The following is a 22,582-nucleotide window of genomic DNA, read 5'->3' on the forward strand; positions in this document are numbered from 1 at the left end:
TTTGGTGTTTTATGATTTTTTGTTTTATTTGACCAAATGACAAGACATCTTGTCATCGGAGTTTAATGGGTTAAGGAGAACTGCGTTACCGTGCCGAATTCGGCTAAATGAAGATGTCGACTAAGGCTTCTTTCACACGTATCCACTTTTCGCCTTGCGCCGTCCACAACACGACGCCGTGCTCTCAAATAATCATTGGGGTGTCTATGGACGCTCTCACACGTGGTTGTGACGTCTGTAAATGTCTATTGACACCCATGTTTGAAAGCACGGCGTCGTGTCGTGGATAGCGCACGGCGAGAAGTCGATACGTGTGAAGTGAGCCTCAAAGTAGGACTTCTGAATTGGTTGATACTGCTGCAACAGTGTACGGCGGCGTCCGAAGCAGGTGGTAATGTTGCTTTGTCTTAGTCTGTTCCCTTCCAAATTCCCCACATCCTATCTTTCCTTGCCGAGCTGTCACATCCTGAACCTACTTGACGTGACTTGAAAACAATTGTTGTTTGTTTATTAGTTATCATATTGTTTTGTATAACTTGCGTATACAAGATAGTTTACTTTTTCTTTTAAGAGTGTGCAGAATGAGCGAGCCCGCACAAACCGAATGTGCAATGTTAGTCATAATCAAACCTTTAAAATGTTCCATGGCTTCGTTGATATGAACACAGTTTTAGTGTGGACTATAGTAATATCACAAGAAATCATTTTTACAAAACTGTCCACAAGAGATCAAACACCAATGAATCAAAATAATTTTAACCTCATTGTAAATGTTTGGAAACTACATGTTCACGCACAAATGACAAACTCCGAGATATATATGGAGTCCCACCTCACTCACTTCTCAGCATCGTGAGATCGTCAGTAATTCTTAATTTTTCCCACCGTTTACTCTACCCAATTTTCAATCCGCAAGCATACCCGGAAGGGACGAGATCTTTTGCTGTTTGAATCTTTGTAACGGCTTGTGCGACGTAGTACTGTACGACGAACGCCTGTCGGCGCGCACGCAGTAGTCGGGAACGCTCAACATTTTCCTCCATAAGTTGAATTTTATTATAACAACAGCCAGTTGGTAACCTCATACCTATTTGTTACTGAATATTCTTTGTACCCGTACTACACATGCAAGACGTCACGGCCGGCTGGCACATATGTGTTCAGTGCGTAATACTGAATTGCTTTGGACCAGTCATTTTGTATTGGAAATGTGCTTCTTCCTGAAGCCTACTACAGAGTAATTCATACCGCTTGAAAAACAACTCGGCACGTTTCCGTGTCCATTTTGTATTATATAATTTACTTCCAATGTTAGGTATTTCCTTAAGTTTTCATTTATTGTGCATTTTTCACATTGCAAAACTGGTAGACGAGCGCGCGCGCACACAAATGTACACGCACGCACTTATGAGCTCTGATCTCTTCTGGGAGGGAAATAGCTGGCGATCATGAGTCACGTGATCCAGGACCATGGTGAATCATACTCCACGACTCGACGGCGCAGTGGTAGCGTTCGCGGCCGCCACTACGGCGGTCCGAGTTCGAATCCCGCCCAGGGCATAATTTCAGTATCGCTGCTCTGCAAGTCGTTACTTCAACTCTAGTGGGTGTGTGTGTGCATGTAAGGCCACAGCATTACCCATAGATCGGTCATATTATGAGCTCTGAGCTCTCTTCCGGTAGGGTAATAGCTGTCGATTACGAGTCCAATACGTGATCCAAGACCATGGTGAATCTTGCACACATTTGGAAAATAGGAGACGGTATCCAACAAGCGTTGCTCCATTCCTGTACACTACAATTTTGTAAACACAAACACAAGAAATACAAAGGGACATGGAAGGAAGCTCAAAAAGGACCGTTATAGAAGAGACCTGAGAAAGAACAGCTTTCTCCACAGAGTGGTAGATGTTTAGAACAAACTGGATGAGGTGATGGTGTGTGCAAAAACCATACACAAATTTAGGAACAATTTAGACACTGCGGGATACAGAGACGAGACACCACGAACCCGTAAGATACACCACTGCCCGTAAGATACAACTAGGGAAATAACACACACCTGCTCGATGATGTGTGGAGTATCGCGCTCGACCGCCAATCCAGCAATACAAGTTCGAGTCCCGCCTAAGGCTGAAAACTTCAGCATCGCCACACTGCAAACCGGTACTCCAACCTTGGTGAGCAAGGTCACAACATAACCCATAGATAGGGCCATACACGAACTCTTGAGCTCTAATGTAGGATATTATATTCGTTGCATCGAAAAATGGCTGTTAGGGCGGAGCACCGGGAGTCCCCCTGTGGTGCCACATATAATTATTTTATAATTTTATTTTATTTTATAATTCTATTTCATAATTTTATAATGTTGCCACATATAATTATATATTTTTTTGTCACACACCACCACTGAGGTAAAAATCAAAGCAATGTTTTCTATACAAAGGTTTCGTTTCCTCGAGTCTAGACATGCCATATGAGCAAGAGAGAGCGACGGTGCCGCTACATCTAATCTCTGGCCCCGCCCCCCTCACACTGCATACAGAAAACATTGCATATCCACACTCGTACGTTCTCGCCTTGGATGCCCATGTGTGGCAACACCGGGAAATCTCCTAGCCCCGCCTTAGCGGTCATTTCTCGTTGCACTGACTATAGCGGTCATCCCCATCACTTTCAGTTCCGGTCTCTCCGTAATTACTAGTTTAATTCAGATTAACTGTTCCCTTCTATGATATATTTCTTCCTTCATTTTCCTTCACCAAATCTTCTGTATCAAGTTAGTAATGTTTCTGGGTGGGGTAAATTAAACTGGGAAAGAATTTTCTTCGTTTCTTCACTAATTCTCTACAACGTTATTGTCTTAGGTACACCAGAGGAGTCCCGCCTGGGATCCCCAATCTACTCACCAAGTCACCTCTGTTCCGACGTCACTACTTAATTCATCCTATAATCTTGATTGTCACAAATAAGTGCCTCCCCCAAGGGCGTGACTTTTCTCCCATGTACCAATATATATTTTTTCTCAACCCTTCTCCAATCAGAAAGACTGTTACATCATAAGCAAAACTGCTTACACAGGCAACCTCAACATCGCAGCGGAATAGCGTAGTTTACATATTGTCACAGCATTAAAATCTGTACCCTAGCGGTTGTTTATAAACTTTAAGACGGTGAGCGAGATTATGCAACTCCGTCGCTGCTTGTGTTTACCAAATATCTAACTCTTAAAAATTAAATTCTCACCACCTACCCCTCTATCTGCCTACTTGTCTACCTTTATCTACCAGCCTCTTACAGTAGCTGTCGATCGCAAATGCAACACGTGATCCAATACCATGGTTATACACACACACACACGACAGACGAAGTGACAGCTAAGTTTGGAACTCCAGGAAAAACTTCAAATTTCGTGGATCTCAACGACGAGGGAGTACCTGTGTTGTATTAGGGAAGGGGAAAGCTCGCGGTGTAGTGGGAAGGTGAGGAAAAAGGAGAAGGGAAGGGATTACTGAGGAAAATGGAAGGAAAAGAGGAACGGGACGAACGGGTCCCGGAAGTCGGAATGTCAATAGATGCGCAGACGATAGAGATGAAATCGAAGAGATTAGTAAAAATGTAAAAAATAGAAATATAGATAAGAGTAGCGCAATGGTAGATGAAGATAATTATTTCCATGGATTTATTGAGGGAGGAGATGCAAACCTCCCCCGATTAGCAAACCTAGAGGAAAAGCTAGAGAAAATGAACGAATAGTGGGAGGTTAGGTTCAGTCAACTTACACGGATTACACAAAGAGTTGATAAATTGGAAGAACTAAAGAAGGAGAACCAAAACCTAAATAAATAGAAGAATTAAAAAGGCAGCTAAAAGAAGTAAAGGATGAGAATGACGAATTAAAGAACAACAATAAAGAGAATAAAGAGTCCATAGCAAAAGGGATACAGAGTTGGAGAAAAGTCCAAAAGAACGACAAAATTTAATTTAGAGATATAGTAAAACAACAGGTGAAAGAACAAACTAAGGACACAGTTAAAGTGATGAGGGAGAAGAATATAGTAAGACTTAGCGGATAAAAAGAAATGTATAATTATATTAGGGATGGAAGATAAGCATAATCCAAATAGGAGTACAAAAATAAAGGAGAAGGAAAAAGTTAACAAAATGTTAGAAGTAGTTCAAGAAGATGAACAAGAAACAGGGAAAGAAATTGAAGAAATATATAGAATAGGGAAATACAATACAGATAAGACCAGACCAATTAAGGTTAAATTCAGGTCACAAACGACAGCAGAGAATATCTAAGTAAAAACAGGGAAACTAGCAAAAAGTGATCTATATAAACAGGTATGGATAAAGAGAGATGAATAAAGAGGAAAGAGAGGATGAGAAAACAAAAAGAATAGGAACTAAGGAAAAAACGAGAACAGAACAGAGTCAGACAAAGAAATTCTATTGGAGAGTAGTGGATATGAAAGTGAGGAAATTGTTCATAGAGAAAAACGAAAGGGAAACCGAAAACAGGATAGAGGTAGCAGAAAATTAAGAGTCTTACACAAATATAGGTGGCTTAATAACAGGCTTGAATGAACTGAATGATTACCTGAAGGAAAAAGAACTGGAGATAATGGGAATTGTAGAGACAAAATTGAAAGGTCCACTAACACCCAACAGTGTAGGACATGGTGCATATAATTATTGGATTAGAAACTGGTAAAACAAGGGGGTGGAGTTATGTTCCTGACTAAGAATGTCACATATGGAAAGAATAGAGATGATTATGATGGAAATGGAGGACAGGGGTAGGAGGAGCAGGAAGTTTGTGGTAAATTATGTGCCTCCTAAAACGGCTTTCTGGGAATAGAGAGAACACAAAAATATGTTAGAAGACACAAGATAACAATAAGATAATGGAAGATGGAGGAAGAATAGCTATAATGGGCGACTTTGATTGTAAAGAGATCTGCTTGGAAGAGATGACAGGAAAGGGTGGAGACGACCTATGGGGAAATGTACTACTTGATATGATTATAGAACATACAATGACAGAATGGATACAAGAGAATACTAGGTATAGAAAAGAGGAAGAACCATCAAGACTGGACCTAATAATCACGTCAGAACCCGAAATAGTGGACAAGATTGAGTATAAGACACCAATAAGTAAAAGTGACCACATTGGTTGAACTGGAACTAAATGAGGAGAAATACATGGAAAAAAAAAAACGAAAAATATAGAAAGGGAAGATGTATGGATTTTTTTTATTTTTATTTTTTTATAAAATAAGATAATTCTTTCGAAAAACAGACTGGGAAAGAATACACAAGGAGAAACAACAGTAGAAGAGAAATGGAGTATTTTGACAAAATTATAAAGGAGTGGAATAGTATGTTCCAAGACAAAAGCAAGAAATGGGATATGTAAAGTGTTGGCACAACAAAAAATGTAGGGAAAAAAGACAAAAAGGGTAAAGCTTGGATAAAATGGAAGAAAGACAAAAGACCTGAAAAATGGAAAATATATACTAGTTATAGAAATAAATATGTACAAAAGTGCAGAGAAGAAATGAGGACATACGAAAAAGATGTCATAGAAAAATATAAAGGTCAACCAAAACTATTTTATAGATTTGTAAACAACAAACTGAAAAGCAAACAAGAATTAGAGAAACTATGACAAGGAGCAGTTGAATACACAGAGGAAATAGAAATGGCAGAAACTATGAACAAGCATTATAAAACCGTGTTTACGAGGGAGAACATACAACTTAGAGATGTCAAGTGGGAGGAGAAAGCCCCCCCCCCCTATGAAAGAGATAGAAGTAACAAGGAAAGAAATAATGAATCACTTAAGCAATCTCGATGTCAGAAGAATCGCATGGACCAGATGAAATGGCAAACTGGATTTTGAGAGAATCCAAGAACGAACTAACAGATATAATACATAGTCCAATAAGCAGTTCATTGAAATAAGGAAAAGTCCCAGAAGATTGGAAAAGGGCAAATATAGTACCAATATGTAAAGGGGGAAACAAGGAAAACCCTACTATAGACTGGTCTCTCTTACAAGTACGATAGCTAAAATTTGTGAAAGAATTATCAAAATTAGATGGGTAAGTCATTTGGAAAAAAAACAAAGTACTAAATCCAAGGCAATTTGGATTTAAACAAGGATGATCATGCATCACAAACTTGATGTGTTTCTATCCGAGGATAATAGGTATAATACAAGAAAGAAATGGATGGGCTGATTGTGCATTTGTAGACCTGAAAAAAGATTTTGATAAGGTGCCACATAAGAAATTGCTAAAGAAATTAAAAACTGCAGGAGGAATACAGGGCAAACTGCAGAAGTGGATGAAAGACTTCTTGCATGAAAGAAAAATGAGTGATGATAAGAGACAAACGTTCTAATTGGGATGAAGTGATTAGTGGAATTCCACAAGGAACAGTTCTGGCCCCAATAATGTTTGCTATATATATTAATGATATGGATAAAGAAATTGAAAATTATATGAGCTTCTTTGCAAACATTGCAAAATTGTTGAAAAAAGTGAACACTAGAAGATTGTGAGTCACTGCAGAGTGATCTCAATTAAGTATGGGAATGGAGTAGGAAGTGGGAGATGGAATTCAATATTAAGAAGTGTAGTGTAATGGAATTCGGGAGAAGCAAAAAAAAAAAAGTGGGATATAAATTGGGAGAGGAAGAAATTAAAAAAGTAGAAAATGAGAAGGACGTGGGAGTCCTTATTATGAATATGTCCCCTGAGAAACATATAAACAAAATTTTTGGAGAAACTTGCAATTTAATAAGAACAATCAAAGTGGCATTTACATACCTGGTGAAGAAAATACTAGTCACTTTGATAAGACTAATTGGAGTATGCAGCGACAACGTGGTCACCAAGTACAAAAAAAATGTATAACAAAACTTGAAAGAATACAAAGAGCAATTATGAAATTTGGCACCAACACACTCAGATGGTGCTTGGCCTTCAAGCCAAAAATTTCATAAATCAATCCAACACTCTCAGAACTATCATATGAGGAGAGACTAGCAAAACTTGAGCTACAGACATTAGAGCAAAGAAGAGATAGAGGAGACTTGATAACTATAGAATCATGAAAGGTATAGAAACTATTGATAGAGAGGAACTAATAAAATGTGATAGTAGAGATACAAGAGGACACGGAAAGAAAATCAAGAAAGACAGTTATAGAAGGGACCTGTAAAAGAACAGCTTTCCCCACAGGGTAATAGATGTTTGGAACAAGTTAGATGAAAATGTGTGTGCAAAAACAATACACATTTAAAAACAGCCTTGATAAAACGAGATATGAAGACAGGACACCACGAGCATAGCTCCCCTTCCTGTAAAATACAACTAGGTGAATACATATATATATATATATATATATATAATCTTTAGCTGTATCTCTTACAATTTTTCACACATGGAGAGCAGACAACTGACAACTGTTCCTTTTCCCCCTGCCACTTCCATCCAGTTACATAGAAACAGTCCCACACTGCTACAACACAGAAAGAGGTCTAAAGTTTCTTCACATGGAGAATTATAGGAAGGGGCCTGAGGACTTTGACAGCCACTAGAGCTGTGGGTTACCCATGCAATGAAACTAAAGCATCAATGAAATAACCAATATCCAGTTTATCTGGTATCTAAATGAATTAATTGATATTTGAAGGTCACCATTATTGAAGAATCCAAGAGAGCCACCAAACAAGCTTCCAAGAAAATGGAAACATGTTTCCTGTTTACTTATTCTGTAAATTACAAATAAAGTGTCCTACTGCATTGCTTATGGCCTGGGCAGTGGGTAGGATACAGGAATCCTTCATCCACAAGTCTCCCTAAAATGAGAGGGACAATGGGTGGTGGATGGGAATGGGTACGTGTTTTAACTGGCTACTTCCCTTATAAGGGAGAAGAAGTCCTTGGTATATAGATAGACACAAAAGTGAAATTAAATAAGTAACCTGATTATTCATTATGTTGTGTATGCTTTTATTGTGTTCAAGAAGTCCATAAAATTGTGGACCCTTTAAATTTGATGTTTTTTAATATATTTCTCACTAGGCTTCCACCATTGATGGGCGACGGAAGGGTGCATGCCTTTTTTGCCAGGAATACTTTATGGACCTTTACCTCCTTGCTGAATTGAAGACCATTTCACTCAAGGTGACCACGGTGGACATGCTCAAACCTCCGCCAGACTTCAGGTTAGTTTACTTCTTTACTTTGGGTAACAGGATAAGGGAGTGTATCATTATTGTAAAGGATAGTAAGGCATATGGATGAAAGGAATGTTGAAAGTATAGGAGCACAAGCAAGAAACAAATTGTCCATTTCATGGACACCAGAAACACTTGCCATGGGATATAAACAACCTAACTACCACAGCATGATATCCAGCAATTTAGAAAAATGAGCAGCTCATACCAAAACAACACAGTAAAACATTAAGAATAATGATTAGCTGCATTGAAACAAAACCAGTGGAACATCTACTCTTGAAAACAAAATCCTCTTACAGCAGCATATGATGATGATGTTGCAGTTCTAAGCAAGATCCCTCAACTCCTCCCACCCCTCATACCTTATCAGTCTATACAACACAACTTAAAGACAGCCCCAGCAATATTCTACACAATATCCACAATAACCTGGCCCCAATACTCAGCAGTACATCTATATAAATAAAAATATAACTTTCAAAATGATTCTGAAATGACCTCAGTGGTGATGGTGTTTGGGGGACACTTTTGTAAGGGTGATTGGCTGTACAATACCGACTACTGATATGTGGAGATGTCACGGCAACAGGGACAACTGATTGGCCGAGAGTGGTGACATCATGGCAGCGGAGATGACTGATTGGTCGAGAACGCTGACGTCATGGCAACAGAGATGATTGGCCGCAAGTGAAGGGCAGGGTGTGAAGCGCCCTCTCGCGAAGCAGTCCAAGCACCCATGACGAAGCCATAGCGGCGAAGCCAATGCCAAGAGACGAAAAGGCGAAGAAACGTAGACAGAGGTGTGGACAGAAGCTCCTATGGAAGTGGCTAATGGCTACCAAGGGTATAACGAAGATGTTCCAATAAGATAAGGTGTTGGCAGCTAAACTAAGGGATGAGTACAGTAAAACGTTCCCTGGGCGGTATGCTGATACCAAGACCTTTAATGTGAAAGTGTCAATACACGAGTTCCAAAGGAATACAGTGACGATATGTTTGACAAATTGAAGTGTTCGGACGATATGATATTCGATGAGGATTCAGAGGTGTTCATGTGGCATTACTTCTCAGGATATAAGAACTTTGTTAAATATGGTGCAAAGTCTGATCACAGGAACTTTCAGGTGCATTTCTTTCAAAATTATTCTGAAATGACCTCGGTGGTGACGGTGTTTGGGGGATACTTTCGTAAGGCTGATTGACAATACAATATCGACTACCAATACGATGCCAAGAGACAAACTGGCGAAGTGTAGACAGAGGCGTGGACAGAAGCACCTATGGAAGTGGCTAATGGCTACCAAGGGTATAACGAAGATGTTCCAAGAAGATAAGGTGTTGGGAGCTAGACTAAGGCCTGCGAGTGAAGCGAGCAAGTGCCACAGGCCAAGCAACCTGCCGAAGGCAGATGCAGCGTAGCCGCTGCTTGTCCATAAAAAAAAAAGAAAAAAAAAAAAATGTGCACTTGGACCTCAAAAGAAGCACTCCACAGTAGAACACCCTGCACTCAAATAGTATGAAAACAAAAGCGGTATAGTAATATACACAAAACCTCTTTGCAGGATAATCTGTAGGATGGATCAGTGACCATGGCAGGTTTCTTGGTATGTGCTGGGGGGGGGGGGGATCCTGGTAGATTGGGCCAGGGCAGGACATTGAACAAGAAACAACATATTGTTGTGGATTACAAGGGATGGATTAGTTCATCCTTTGCCCCAGTTCTCTCATGCAGGAGACCTGTGGCCCCCAGGTGGTCATGGCCACCAGTTCACCCCATCAGTCATTTAATAAAGAGATGTTATATTCTTGTGAATAGTAGTAAGGGACAGTGTAATACTAGACATTGTACATTTTCTATGTGGTGGTTGCACCTTTAACATTTTATATGTTGTCTGGCTGACTGAGTTGATATTGTTTTATTGAATGAATGGTGACTTGAATGTTTTCAATTTGGTGTTGCTCTTGTTATTGGAAGGAGTTTCTGTATAGGGTTGGCTTCTCTTGAATTGGGTGGATTATGGAATTTGGGGTTCTTTCTGGGGCGTTGAGGCAAGTTGTACATATTAGAGTAGAATTGTGCTGATTTATTTTATATATTTGTGTATATGTATATATGTTATGGGCATGTGTAGTTGATGAGTCATCCCACACAGGTACTGTCAATTATAGATGTTAATTAAGGTTTTGCTTGTCTTACAGAATTAACAATTCTTGTATGTTCCGTCAATTGCATGAATGTTCTTGTAATTAAGAGACTGTTGAGAATATTCCAGAATGACATTGTTACTGGGTATAAATCCCCACAGATCATGTTGGAATAGTCCTGTTTATTTATTATTGTGTGAAGTTGTCTGGAGTGTACACCATTGTTACTTGTAATTTGCATTATTGTGACCATATCTATGATAATTTGTTCAAGTGTTTATTGAATCCCAGGAGATACAAAATATAGATACAGTAGACCCTCGTTTTACGCGGATTTTTTATGCGCGGTTTTGAATTTACGCGGATTTTTAGCAAAGGAAGTTGGCGGTGAAGGATTTGCAGATATGGAGGAAGAAGAGGTTCGGGAACTGGTTCGTGGCCATGCAGTTGAGCTGTCTGAGGAGGAACTGGTGGAACTCGTCCAGTTGGCCAGTGAGGAGGAGGAGAAGGGCAATGTTGAAGAAGAAAGCCAGCCACAGGAAGGATTAACTTTGGACTCATTGGCAGCCTTGATACGACAGGCCTCCGCTCTCAAGGCTGCCATTTATGAGACTGACACATCCATGGTGAGGGCAATTGCGGCGCAGAATGGCATCGACAGTGTTATGGCGCCCTACAAAGCCGTTGTGCAGGACATGAAAAAGTGCCGAGTACAATTGCCCATCACCATGTTTTTACAGAAACGTGGTGGTCGAGCTAATTCTGATGCCGAGTCCGACTAGACTGCTACCTAGACTTCTACCCCTTCTACATATATTCATTTCATGCACTGTTTTTTCTTGTTCTTTTGTTTGTATTGTATTGTTTTCCTATTTTTCTATTGTATTATTTTGTTCAATATGGCAATTCATTGTGGAAATAAAATTATTAGGGTTCTAATGATTGTTTTGGTATATCTCCTTCAGTGGCGGAATTTTACGCGGATTTTCGTTTTACGCGGGGGTTCCCGGTCCCTAACCCCCGCGTAAAATGAGGGTCTACTGTATTGTATTTTATGTCTGTTCCCATTTATTTATATATGTATATATTTTTTCTCTCCAGTTTTCTCCAGTTTTCTGTTGACATTTTTCTGAATTGAGTTTGCTATTGTTCCAGAGTTATAATCATGATGTTAGTTATTAAGTTTTCTGTCTCAGATTAGTTGTAATTGTGCATATATATTTGTTCTATTTACCTTATTTTTTTCTTCAGGTCAAACTTTGAGGCCACCCCTCCTCCTATTCTGATTGACAGTGGGTTAGCAGTGCTGGAGAATGACAAAATTGAAAGACACATTATGAAGAATATTCCTGGTGGACACAACCTTTTTGTTCAGGATAAAGAGGTTGCATCCAAAATAGAAAATGTTTACAGTGTAAGTATCATTAAAGATGTTTGGTAAGAAGATGAGGACAAAAAAATGTTGTGTAGGTTTTCTTTCCACCCAACTAAATTGAGGTATTGTTTTGAATGCCTGTGTAAATTACATTTATATCCATTTGTACAGAAATTCAAGTTGATGTTGGTTAAGCGTGATGAGACGAGCAAGTCGGTGGTTTTGTCACACTTACGCAAGATCAACGATCACCTAGCTCAGCGTGGATCTCGCTTCCTTACGGGTGACACAATGTGCTGTTTTGACTGTGAACTAATGCCCAAACTCCAACACATCAGGGTAGCAGGTAAGTGGAATCTTGAATTCAAGTGGGTGATGCACTCAAGAAAAAGTGGAGAACGTAGAGCAGTTACCAAATATAGTGCAACCCTGGTAAATGAAATGTGTGAAGTACTAGACCTGTCATCATTGAAAGAGGTGACATGACCATAGTGTTCATGCACTAGAATAGATTAAACTGGCCAAAGATCTCTTCTGCCATTGTGGTTTATCCTCCTTATTGGCCTGAATATGGTAATCATAGCACCTTTCTCTGCAATCTTTGAATATTGACAGGTCCAGTGCTTGTAGTCTCTACTTGTGTTATTTACTTTCCAGACTGGAAACCAATTTAGTTGCTGCCCTTTATATTCTCTTGACCATGCTTATGACCCTTATTCTGTCTGGTGACCGTACCACTAATACGTATTCTAGTGTTAGGCAAATTAGGGTTCCCATGAGCCTCATCATCTCTTTATCCACAATGAAAAGCCACTTTAATCTTGTGCAATAGTCCATGCCTCTCCCACAACCCTGCCAGTGAGGCAGGGTTTGGTTGGAAAGGATAGGGCTGGGCTAATGTGTGTGTGTGTGTCAGGATTAAGAGAGGAAAAGAGGGAGTAATTAATGAGGAACAGTGTTGGTTTAGTACAGATAGGGGTTGTGTAGATCAGATTTTTGTGGTAAGATTATTTTTGGGCTTTTATGGATTTGGAAAAAACTTATGACAGGGTAGACAGGAAGGCACTTTGGGAGGTGTTGCAGATATACTGGATAGGAGGAAAGCTTTTAGGAGCTGTCAAGAGTTTTTACAAGAGTAGAACATGTGTCCACATGTCTTGCGACACTGCTTCTGACCCAGGGCGGTGGGCAGGGAGCAGGGATGACCCGTCATCCAGGAGGTGCTCAGATGAGAGGGAGGGTGGGAGGGGTGTGGAGTGTATCTAGGGATGAAATGGGTGGGAGTGTTTTTATACCTTTCCCTTTTTGGCTACCTCCCTTGGAAGGGGGAAAAAGCCTTGGTATATGTATGGTATATGTATGTAGAACATGTGTCAGGATTAGAAATGGAGAGAGTGAGTGGTTTGAGGTAAAAGTGGAACTTCATCAGGGATGTTCAATTTATACATGGATGGGGTGGTGAGAGAGGTAAATGCAAGGGTAGTGGGCCAGGGATTGGAGATGGTTAAAGAAAATGGAGAAAAGTGGGAGATAAGCCTGCTGTTGTTTGCGGATGACACTGCACTTGTAGCAGGATCAGAGGAGGGATTGAGGAAGTTGGTGACAGAGTTTGGGAAGGTGTGTGAAAAAAGGAAGTTGAAGATTAATGTGGGTAATTCCCACTTGGATCGTAAGAGGCGAGAAAAACGGGACAGGAATTAGGACTAGGCATCCTTCTCCCTGTAGTCCCACAGGGGGCATTCCTAAAAAAAAGTAAAGGCATAGTCTAGGAGTTCTCCAACCAGTACCCTAAGGTTTGTCTTTTAATGTGCGTGGATGTGGTACAGATGAGAGTAAAAGGGAAGAGATAGGTAGTATGTTTGTGAGAAGAAAGATGGATGTGTTGGCTTTGAGTGAATCTAAGTCAAGAGGGAAGGGCAAGTGTGAGTTTGGGAGTGTAGTTGGGAGGTTCTCAGGAGTGAAGAGAGGGCGAGAGAGAGAAGGGGTGGCTATACTAGTAAGTGAAGAGATAGGTAAAAATGTAGTGGAGTGGAAGGTTTCTTCAAGGATAATGTGGATGAAGGTGAAACCTGGAAAGGAGATGTGGGTTTTTGTAAGTGCATATGGGCCTGGTAGTGAGAAGAGTGTAGAAGAAAGGGAGGCTTTTTGGATAGATTTAAAGGAGTGCATAGAGGGATTAGGGAGGAACGTCAATGTAGTAGTATTGGGAGACCTTAATGCTAGGGTAGGAAATGAACCAATTGACAGAGTGGTTGGGAAATGTGGAGTTCCAGGAAAGAATTGTAGTGGAGAGTTGATGGTGATGTGTCTAGAAAGAGAGTTGATAGCAAATACAGTGTTTCGGAAGAAAGTCAAGCATAAGTACACATGGGAGAGGGTGGTAGATAGAGCGTTAATGGACTATGTAGTGGTAGATAGGAGTATAATAGGAAGAGTTAAGGATGTACATTCACTTAGTTGTATTATGCGGGAAGGGGAGCCACGCTCATGGTGTCCCGCCTTTGTATCTCAGTGTCTAGTTTGCTCAAACTCGTGAATGGTTTTTATGCACACTATTTCATTGTCCAGTTTGTTCTAAGTGTCCACCACTCAATGTGGAAAACTGTTTTTCTTCAGTTCTCTTCTAGCTATGTATTTTTTATTTTCTTTCCATGTCTTCTTGTGCTTCTCTTGTCCCAGTTTAACAAGGCCTCTCTATCGAGTATTTCTGTGCCCTTCATGATTCTGTAGATGTCCAGTACCTCTCTTCTTTGCTCCAGAGTCGGTAACTCCAGTTTAGCCAATCTCTCCTCATATGACAAGTTTGCAAGTGCAGGTGCCATTTTTGTGGCTGCTCTCTGGATTCTTTCTATTTTCCTTGTATTCTTTTTGGTACTGGTTGACTACAATGTTGCCGCATATTCCAGTCTAGGCCTTATCAGAGTGACCAATATTTTTTTAATCATTTCTTCTTCCAAATATGTAAATATTGATCTTAGCAAGCTGTAGGATTCTCCAACAATTTTGTTTCTGTTTATCATTGGACAAGTCGTTTGAGATGATTACACCCAAATCTTTTTCGGATCTCTCCTTCTTTACCTCCTTGGTTCCAATTTGACATTGTCCTGATATTCTATTTTTGGTTTTTCCAAACTCCATTATGCTACACTTGTTAATATTGAAGTCCATTTCCCATTTCTGACTCCAGTTCCATACCTTATTCAGGTCTTCCTGCAGTGATTCGCAATAATTTTCAGTTTTTACTTTCCTTAACCTCTTCAATCCGGGGCACATCGCATGTCTGGCAGCATTAGCTGCCCGACGTGCGATGTTGCGTCAAAATAATCGCATTATAAGAAATAAAGTCACTGCTCAATCGCTCGCTCTCTTTCACCCGTGAATTTTGATAACCATAGAAAATATGATGAAGCCAGTTTAGAGAGAATGAGGGTCACGCAGGTACGACTACAATAAATATAATCAAGATGCCGACGTTGGCATCATCGCGTACCCACTTGCTCCTCATGACGCCTACGTAGGCGTCACCATATGGAAGTGGTTAACAGTTTGGTGTTATCTGCAAAGAAGCTCGTGTAACATTTCACATCATCCATGTCAATCACATAAATAGCAAACATTATTGGAGCCACTACAGATCCTTGCGGTACTCCACCGATCACCTCTTTCCAACCTGAATATTTTTCTCTGAGCACTACTCTCACCTTTCCACCAATCAGGAAGTCCTCCATCCAATTTAGTAGGTTCCCTCCTTTTTTTTTTTTTTTTTTTTTAAGATGGAGAAAGAGTAAAAGGACCAAAAGGTAGGGAGGTGCTTAGAGGGAACTCTTTAAATGAAAAGGAGAAGGAGTACAAGAAGCTGAGAGAGGAGTGGGAGGGAGTGAAGGATAAAGTAGAGCTAGGAGTGGAGGCGGAATGGGGATGGTTCAAGGAGGGAGTCATAAAGTGTGAAAAGATGGTGTGTAGAACAAGACGGACGGGAGGAAATAGAAGGAAGGGTAGTGAATGGTGGGATGAGGAAACAAAGAAGGTTGTAGAAGAGAAGAAGCGAGCTTTCACAGATTGGTTGGTACAAAGAAAAGAGAAGTAAAGGCAGATGTGAAATGGGGCAAGAGTATGATGGAAAATTTTGAAAGTAATAAAAAGATGTTTTAGAAATTAGAGGAGGCGAATCAAGTAGAGAAGAAAAGGTAAAAGGTGCAGATGGAGAGATGATAATGGAAAGAAGGCAGTAAGGGGAAGATGGGCAGAGTATTTTAGGGAGTTTCTAAATGTGAAAGAGGATAGGGAGGGAAAGATAGTTGCAGTGGGAAGTGCTAAGAAAATGACCATGATAAGTGAGGAAAATGGAGGTGAAATAAGGAAGGATGAAGTGAAGGCATTTGTTATGATGAGAGCAGGTAAGGCACCTGGTCTGGATGGATGCCATGCAGAATGTCTGGAAAAAAAAAAAAAAAAAAAAGGAAGTATAGTGATGGTGGACTGGCTGGTGAGGTTATTTAATGTTTGCTGGAGAGAGGGTAGAGTGCTGGAGGAGTGCCTGTATAGTTCCACTTTACAAGTGAAAAGGGGACACGTGTGAGTGTAGTAGTTTCAGAGGGATTAGCTTAAGTGTACTTGGGAAGGCTTATGGGAGGGTTTTGATTGAGAGGATTAGGAGAGGAACAGAGTGAGTTATTGGTGAAGAACAGTGTGGATCTAGGACAGGTAGAGGTTGTGTAGATCAGATTTTTGTGGTAAGACAGATGTGTGGGAAAGTGATAGGAAAAGGTAAGGATGTTATTTGGGGGCTTTTATGGATCTGGAAAAGGCTTATGACAGGGTAGACAGGAAGGCACTGTGGGAGGTTTTGCAGAGATACATAATAGGAAGAAAGCTTCTAGGAGCTGTCAAGAGATTTTATGAGAGTAGTAGAGCATGTGTTAGGGTTAGAAATGGAGAAAGTGAGTGGTTCGAGGTAAAGGGGGGACTTAATCAGGGATGTGTTATGTTACCCTGGCTGTTTAACTTGTACATGGATGGGGTGGTGCGAGAGGTAAATGCAAGGGTGGTGGGTCAGGGATTGGAGATGTTTAAAGAAAATTGAGAAAAGTTGAAGGTGAGCCAGTTGTTGTTTTCAGATGACACTCCACTTGTAGCAGGATCAGAGGAGGGATTGAGGAAGTTAGTGACAGTTTGGAAGAGGGTAAAAGTAAGGTGATGAGATGTACAAGGGGTGAAAGTGGCAGCAGACTGAGAGTATTAAGGGAGAGAGACTGGAGGAAGTGGATATTTTTAGATACTTGGGTGCAAATGTGGCAGGAAAGGGAGGAGTGGAGGTGGAGGTAGAATGAGAGAAGTGAGTAAATGCCTTGGTGGATTAAAAAGTGTAATGAGGAATAGACATTTGGGAATGGAGGCTAAGAGGATATTGTATGAAAGAGTGATTGTGCCAACAGCACTGTATGGGGTAGAAACATGGTACATAAGAGAAGAAAAGAGAAGGAGTTTGAATGTGTTTGAGATGAGGTGTCTGAGAAGTATGATGGGGTTTACAAGGCTGGATAGAGTGAGAAATGAAGTGAGGAGAACAGGTAAGAGAGTTGGAAGATAAGGTGGATGAAAGAGTATTGGGATGGTTTGTACACATGGGAAGAATGAGTGAAGAAAGACTAGTAAAAGAGGTATGGAAGGCAGATGTGGGGGGAGTGAACATGAGGAGGCAGCCTAGGAAGAGATGGATGGATGGGGTGAAAGGGGCTTCAGAGAAGAGGGGAATGTCTGTTTAGGAAGGATGGGAGAGGACAGAAGACAGGGGTGAATGGAGAATGGTTGTATATGGATGATGATGTGATGCATGAGGTGGAATGGATGGGGGATGAGGTAGTATGTGTGAGAAAAACTTGATGCAGCCCAAAGGGATTTCTCCCCATCTTCTCCTTTTCTGCATGAGGGGACAGAGAGAGAGGGGGGTCGCCAATTTAACCCCTTCACTATGGGCCAAAATCTTGCGGGCAACATTAGCTGCCAGACGTGCGATGTTGCATCATAATACTCTCATTATAAAAAATAAAGTTACCGCTGTATTGCTCGTTCTCTTTCACCCGTGAATTTTGATAACCATGGAAAATATGATGAAGCCAGTTTACAGAGTATGGGGGTCACGTAGGTACAACTACAATATACATAATCAAGACGCCGACATCAGCGTCCTTGCGTACCCACTTGCTCCTCGTGACACCTACGTAGGCATCATTGTATCGAAGGGGTTAATGTAGTGGCCTTGCTGTGGATGTGCTGTGTCTTGTGACACTGCTTCTGACCCAGGGCAGTGGGCGAGATGCAGGGATGACCCATCATCCAGGAGGTGCCAAGATAAGAGGGAGAGAAGAGGGTGGAGGGGAGTGGAGTGTGATAGGGATGGAATGGGTGGGAGTGGATTTTATGCTTTTGTTTTTTGACTACCTTCCTTATAAGGGGAAAAAAGCCTTTGGTATATGTATGTACATACTTTTTCATCATCTCTGTAAATAGGCTCCTTGTCACCCCATACTCCATGTAAAACTAACCAGATACCATTAACAAATGATTTGTAGCTGTTCAAGTGTAGAAGAAAGTTTGTCTGCATTAATATGGTCCTTGTGCATTCCTTCTGTAGGGGACTTTAACCTCCGTCTTGACATCCAAAAATGGCAAAACTCATGTTTTTGTGCCTTTTCCTTTTTGACTACCTCCCTTGTAAGGGGGACAAAGCCTTGGTATATGTATGTAATGTATGCATATTTTCTTCAAAGATCAACATGTTTTGGAAAGGGAAGCCATGATTGTAGTGTGCATAATATATAAATCAAGAGTCACTGGGTATGTGGAACCAGTAAGATTTATTTAGACATTTCATGTAGTAAAATATTGTACATTGGTTGTAGAGAAATCTTGGGAATTGTTCTTGCACTTAAGAGTTCATAAATTGTTGCCATTGCATGTAAAATGGGACCTGAAAAATGCTCTTATAAGTAGATATAATTACTAATAAATGCAGTTTAGATAGGTTTCTTTCATGACCTTTTTGCCTTCAGGCAAGTACTTTGCAGACTTTGAGATTCCAGCAGACCTGGAAGACTTGTGGCGTTACATGCACCATATGTACCAGTTGGATGCCTTCCTGCAGTCATGTCCTGCAGATCAGGATATCATAAACCATTACAAACAACAGCAGGTGAGTTGTGATAATAGGATTATTGTTTGTTGCTGCAAAAAAGTAGTAAATTTCAGTGTATGCCATAGAGCCTCCACTTGCCCCATTCCCATTGTTTCCCTTTCATCTTAGCTTTTAATGATTGAATTGTCATCAGGGTCAGCCACTTCATCTACAGGTTGACCCTCCTTCTTCCCCTCATGCAAAAATAGAGAAAATGAGAAATTCCTTTTTACCATGTCAGATTATAGTCTGTTCACAACCATTCCCTGCAGGTGTTTTTCTTTCTTTCCTTTCCTTCTTTTTCTTCTCCTCCTCCTCCTCCTCCTCCTCCTCTTTCTCAAAGTGGACAAGGTACAGTATTTTGCAAGTTACGGAACTACATAATGTACCTATTTTTGTTGATGATGCAGCCACTGTTCTTGTGTTACAGGGTGCTAAGATGAAGAAGCATGAAGAACTTGAAACTCCCACCTTCACCACTGCCATCCCTGCCAATGTACGCCCATAAAGGAACACATATTTTGCTGCCGTGTGGGTTATGTTACAGTCTTTTCTTCAGGACCAACATCTTTCACACACTTTTATGCTGCCCTGTCACTTCTCTCCCCCCTTCATAATTTTTTGTTCCAGTGCCATTTCTGTAACTGCAGCATTATCTTTTCAAATTATGTTCTTCTTATAAGACGTTGACTTCACTCTCCTCACCACTCCTGTTTATCCTTAAGTTTCTGTCTTTGGTCAAGTGCTGTTTGTGAAAGTGCACTTGCAAATGATATGTGAAGATCAGAGCACTTGCCAAGTGTGTGTTGACAGATATCACAAGCAAGGTTTGGGAGCATCCCAAGAAATAAGTGTAGAAAGCCGGGTATGCTATTAACAGTTATGTACAGTGCTTGATAGTAACATCTGCACATGTACTACATTCATCAGATATATATGATAAAATATTAAAGTGTAAAAGGAAAATATACATGTGGAGTTTCCTGTTTATGTTGTAAAAGATAGTGGTTTTATTTTAAGCTGATGTATCTTTGTTTCATGTTGGAGCATGTGTACACAAATCATCTGTAAAATGTAGTTCTCATGTAGCAATTAAATGTATCATGCTTTCAGTTTTGACCTGTCTTGTTTGCTGCAGCCAAAGCAATTAAGTGCTGTATCTTTAGTCAGACCTTCGCAAACTCACAGTAATACTTTTCAGGACAAAATGTCTGTTCACTTTTTTTTTCTGTCCTTGGTTATCCAATTTTGTTCTGTATATCTATTATTACTATTTTTCTTTTTAAATATTTTCTTGTTTTTCTTTTTTCTTCTCAGTTTGTCTTTTTTTTTTTTTTTTGACACAGACTTAAATTTGTGAATAAAATTCTTGCACTATTAACTATTGAAAAGATGGAAATACCTTTTGTAAATACATGTGTGTAAGCCAGACTAAGATGAAGTGGCGTTTTGTCCAACATAGTCTAAGATTTTCTAAGTGGTTCGATGACTGTGCTAATTTTCTACATATTTGGAATATTACCTGTATTTGATTATTTTATTTAGTTGGTATTTTTACAACCCTTAATTTTTTACCATATAAATTGTTTGTATTTTGTTCATATGAGGACAGGAAAAGAACCATTGATAAAATGTTAACTATATCATTAACTCTTTACAATAACAATTCTTTTACAAGGTCATCAAATAAGTGTTTGATTATCCTTAGGCTGTATTCCTTTCCAAGGATTGAAGATATAGCAAAAGTTGATCTGTTCTACATACATATACCTTACAAGGGAGGTGGGGAAAAGCTTAGTATATGTATGTATAATCTCTCTTCTACACACAGAATATCAGGATGTGTTGGAGCTGCCACCAATAAATCTGCAAGACCTCTATGGAAGGGGGAACAAAGCTGTAGGGGAATCAGGAAAATGGGCTTGAAAATATTGAAAGGTGGTGGAGCTGCTAAGAAAGGTGCTCCAAGATTAGGGATTGTACTCTTTCACTGTTAAATGGTAGTGGTCAAGGTACATGGAGGAGCTAAGATAAAAGGGAGGGAGTGGAGTATGTAGAGATAGTGGATTTTATACATATACCAAAAGCTTTTTTCCCCCTTATAAGAAACCCAAAAAACAAAGGCATGAAAACCAATCCCATTCCATCCCAAACATACTGTTCTTCCCTCCCTCTTACCTTGGCACCTCCTGGATGGTCATCCCTGCATTTCGCCCACTGCCCTAGGTCAGAAGCAGTGTCGCAAGATTCAGCACATCCACAGCAAAGCCACTTCATTAAATTTGCAAAAAAAAAAAAAAAAAAAAATCTCCATCCCCTCATAAAGAAAAGAAGATGGGGAGAAATCCCTTCTGGCTGTGTCCATTCATTTCCCACACATACTCCCTCACACCCCATCCCCCACCAATTCCACCATGAATAACTGCATCATCCATACACAATCATTCTCCATTCACCCCTATCTTCTGTCCTCTCCTGTCCTTCCTCAACTGACATTCCCCTCTTTCCCAATGCCTCTTTTACCCCATCCATCCATCTCATCCTAGGTCAACCCCTCATGTTCACTCCTTCCACCTCTCCCTTCCACAGCTCTTTTACTAGTCTTTCTATATTCGTTCTTTCCATGTGTCCAAACCATCTCCCAACTCCCTTTCCACCCCCATTCCCCTCCTCACCTCGTTTCTCATTCTATCCAGCCTAGTAACCCCTATCATACTTCTCAGACACCTCATCTCAAACACATTGAAACTCCTCTCTTCCTCTATGTTCCATGTTTCTGCCCCATACAGTGCTATTGGCACAATCACTCCTTCATACAATCTCCTCTTAACATTCATTCACAATGTCTCTTTCTCATTACAATTTTTAATCCAAGGCATTTACTCGCTTCCCTCAATCTAGATTCTACCTCCGCCTCCACTCCTCCCTTTCCTGCCACATTCGCACCCAAGTATCTAAAACTATCCACTTCCTCCAGTCTCACTCCCTTGATACTCACCTCAATCTGCTGCCACTTTCTCCCCTTGTCCATTTCATCACCTTACTTTTACCCATATTCATCTTCAACTTCTTTTGCACACCTTCCCAAACTGTCACTAGCTTCATCAATCCCTCCTCTGATCCTGCTACAAATGCAGTGTCGTCCACAAACAACAGCGATTTCATCTCCCACTTTTCTCCATTTTCTTTAACCATCTCCAATCCCTGACCCACTACCCTGTCATTTCCCTCTCTCACCACCCCATCCGTGTATAAATTGAACAGCCAAGGCAACACAGCACATCCCTGATGAAGTCCCACCTTTACCTCAGACCACTCACTCTCTACATTTCTAATCCCAACACAGGCTCTACTACTCTCGTAAAATCTCTTGATTGCTCTTAACAGCTTTCCTTCTATCCCATATATCTGCAATACCTCTCACAGTGCCTTACTGTCTACCCTGTCATAAGCTTTTTCCAGAGCCATAAAAGCCCCCCAAAATCCCTACCTTTTCCTATAGATCTCTTGCATATCTGTCCTGCCACAAAAATCTGATCTACACAACCCCTACCTGTCCTAAACCCACACTGTTCCTCACCAATTACTCCCTCTTTTCCTCTCTTAATCCTCTCTAGACCATCCC

At 40.5% G+C, this 22,582-nt stretch overlaps 1 protein-coding gene across 3 annotated transcripts in view; it reads left to right on the top strand.

Annotated features, from left to right (window-relative positions):
• Positions 1 to 20,647, top strand: part of Clic (chloride intracellular channel protein 5) — a 52,861-nt gene extending 32,214 nt beyond the window's left edge. For 2 of the 3 annotated variants that reach the window (XM_076188333.1, XM_076188324.1), the window contains exons 2-6: positions 8,106 to 8,248; positions 11,660 to 11,822; positions 11,955 to 12,129; positions 18,836 to 18,975; positions 19,388 to 20,647. In XM_076188333.1, the coding sequence (XP_076044448.1) occupies positions 8,106 to 8,248; positions 11,660 to 11,822; positions 11,955 to 12,129; positions 18,836 to 18,975; positions 19,388 to 19,465 (699 nt within the window). In that variant the 3' untranslated portion in view covers positions 19,466 to 20,647. Of the gene's footprint in view, positions 1 to 7,881; positions 7,918 to 8,105; positions 8,249 to 11,659; positions 11,823 to 11,954; positions 12,130 to 18,835; positions 18,976 to 19,387 lie in introns of those variants that run through there. The other variant, XM_076188343.1, reaches the window with a different exon arrangement.
• Positions 20,648 to 22,582: the final 1,935 nt, after the last annotated feature.

The sequence above is a fragment of the Oratosquilla oratoria genome, chromosome 1 (assembly GCF_046742065.1).
Source record: "Oratosquilla oratoria isolate Oo_2021 chromosome 1, ASM4674206v1, whole genome shotgun sequence".
Taxonomy (NCBI): domain Eukaryota; kingdom Metazoa; phylum Arthropoda; class Malacostraca; order Stomatopoda; family Squillidae; genus Oratosquilla; species Oratosquilla oratoria.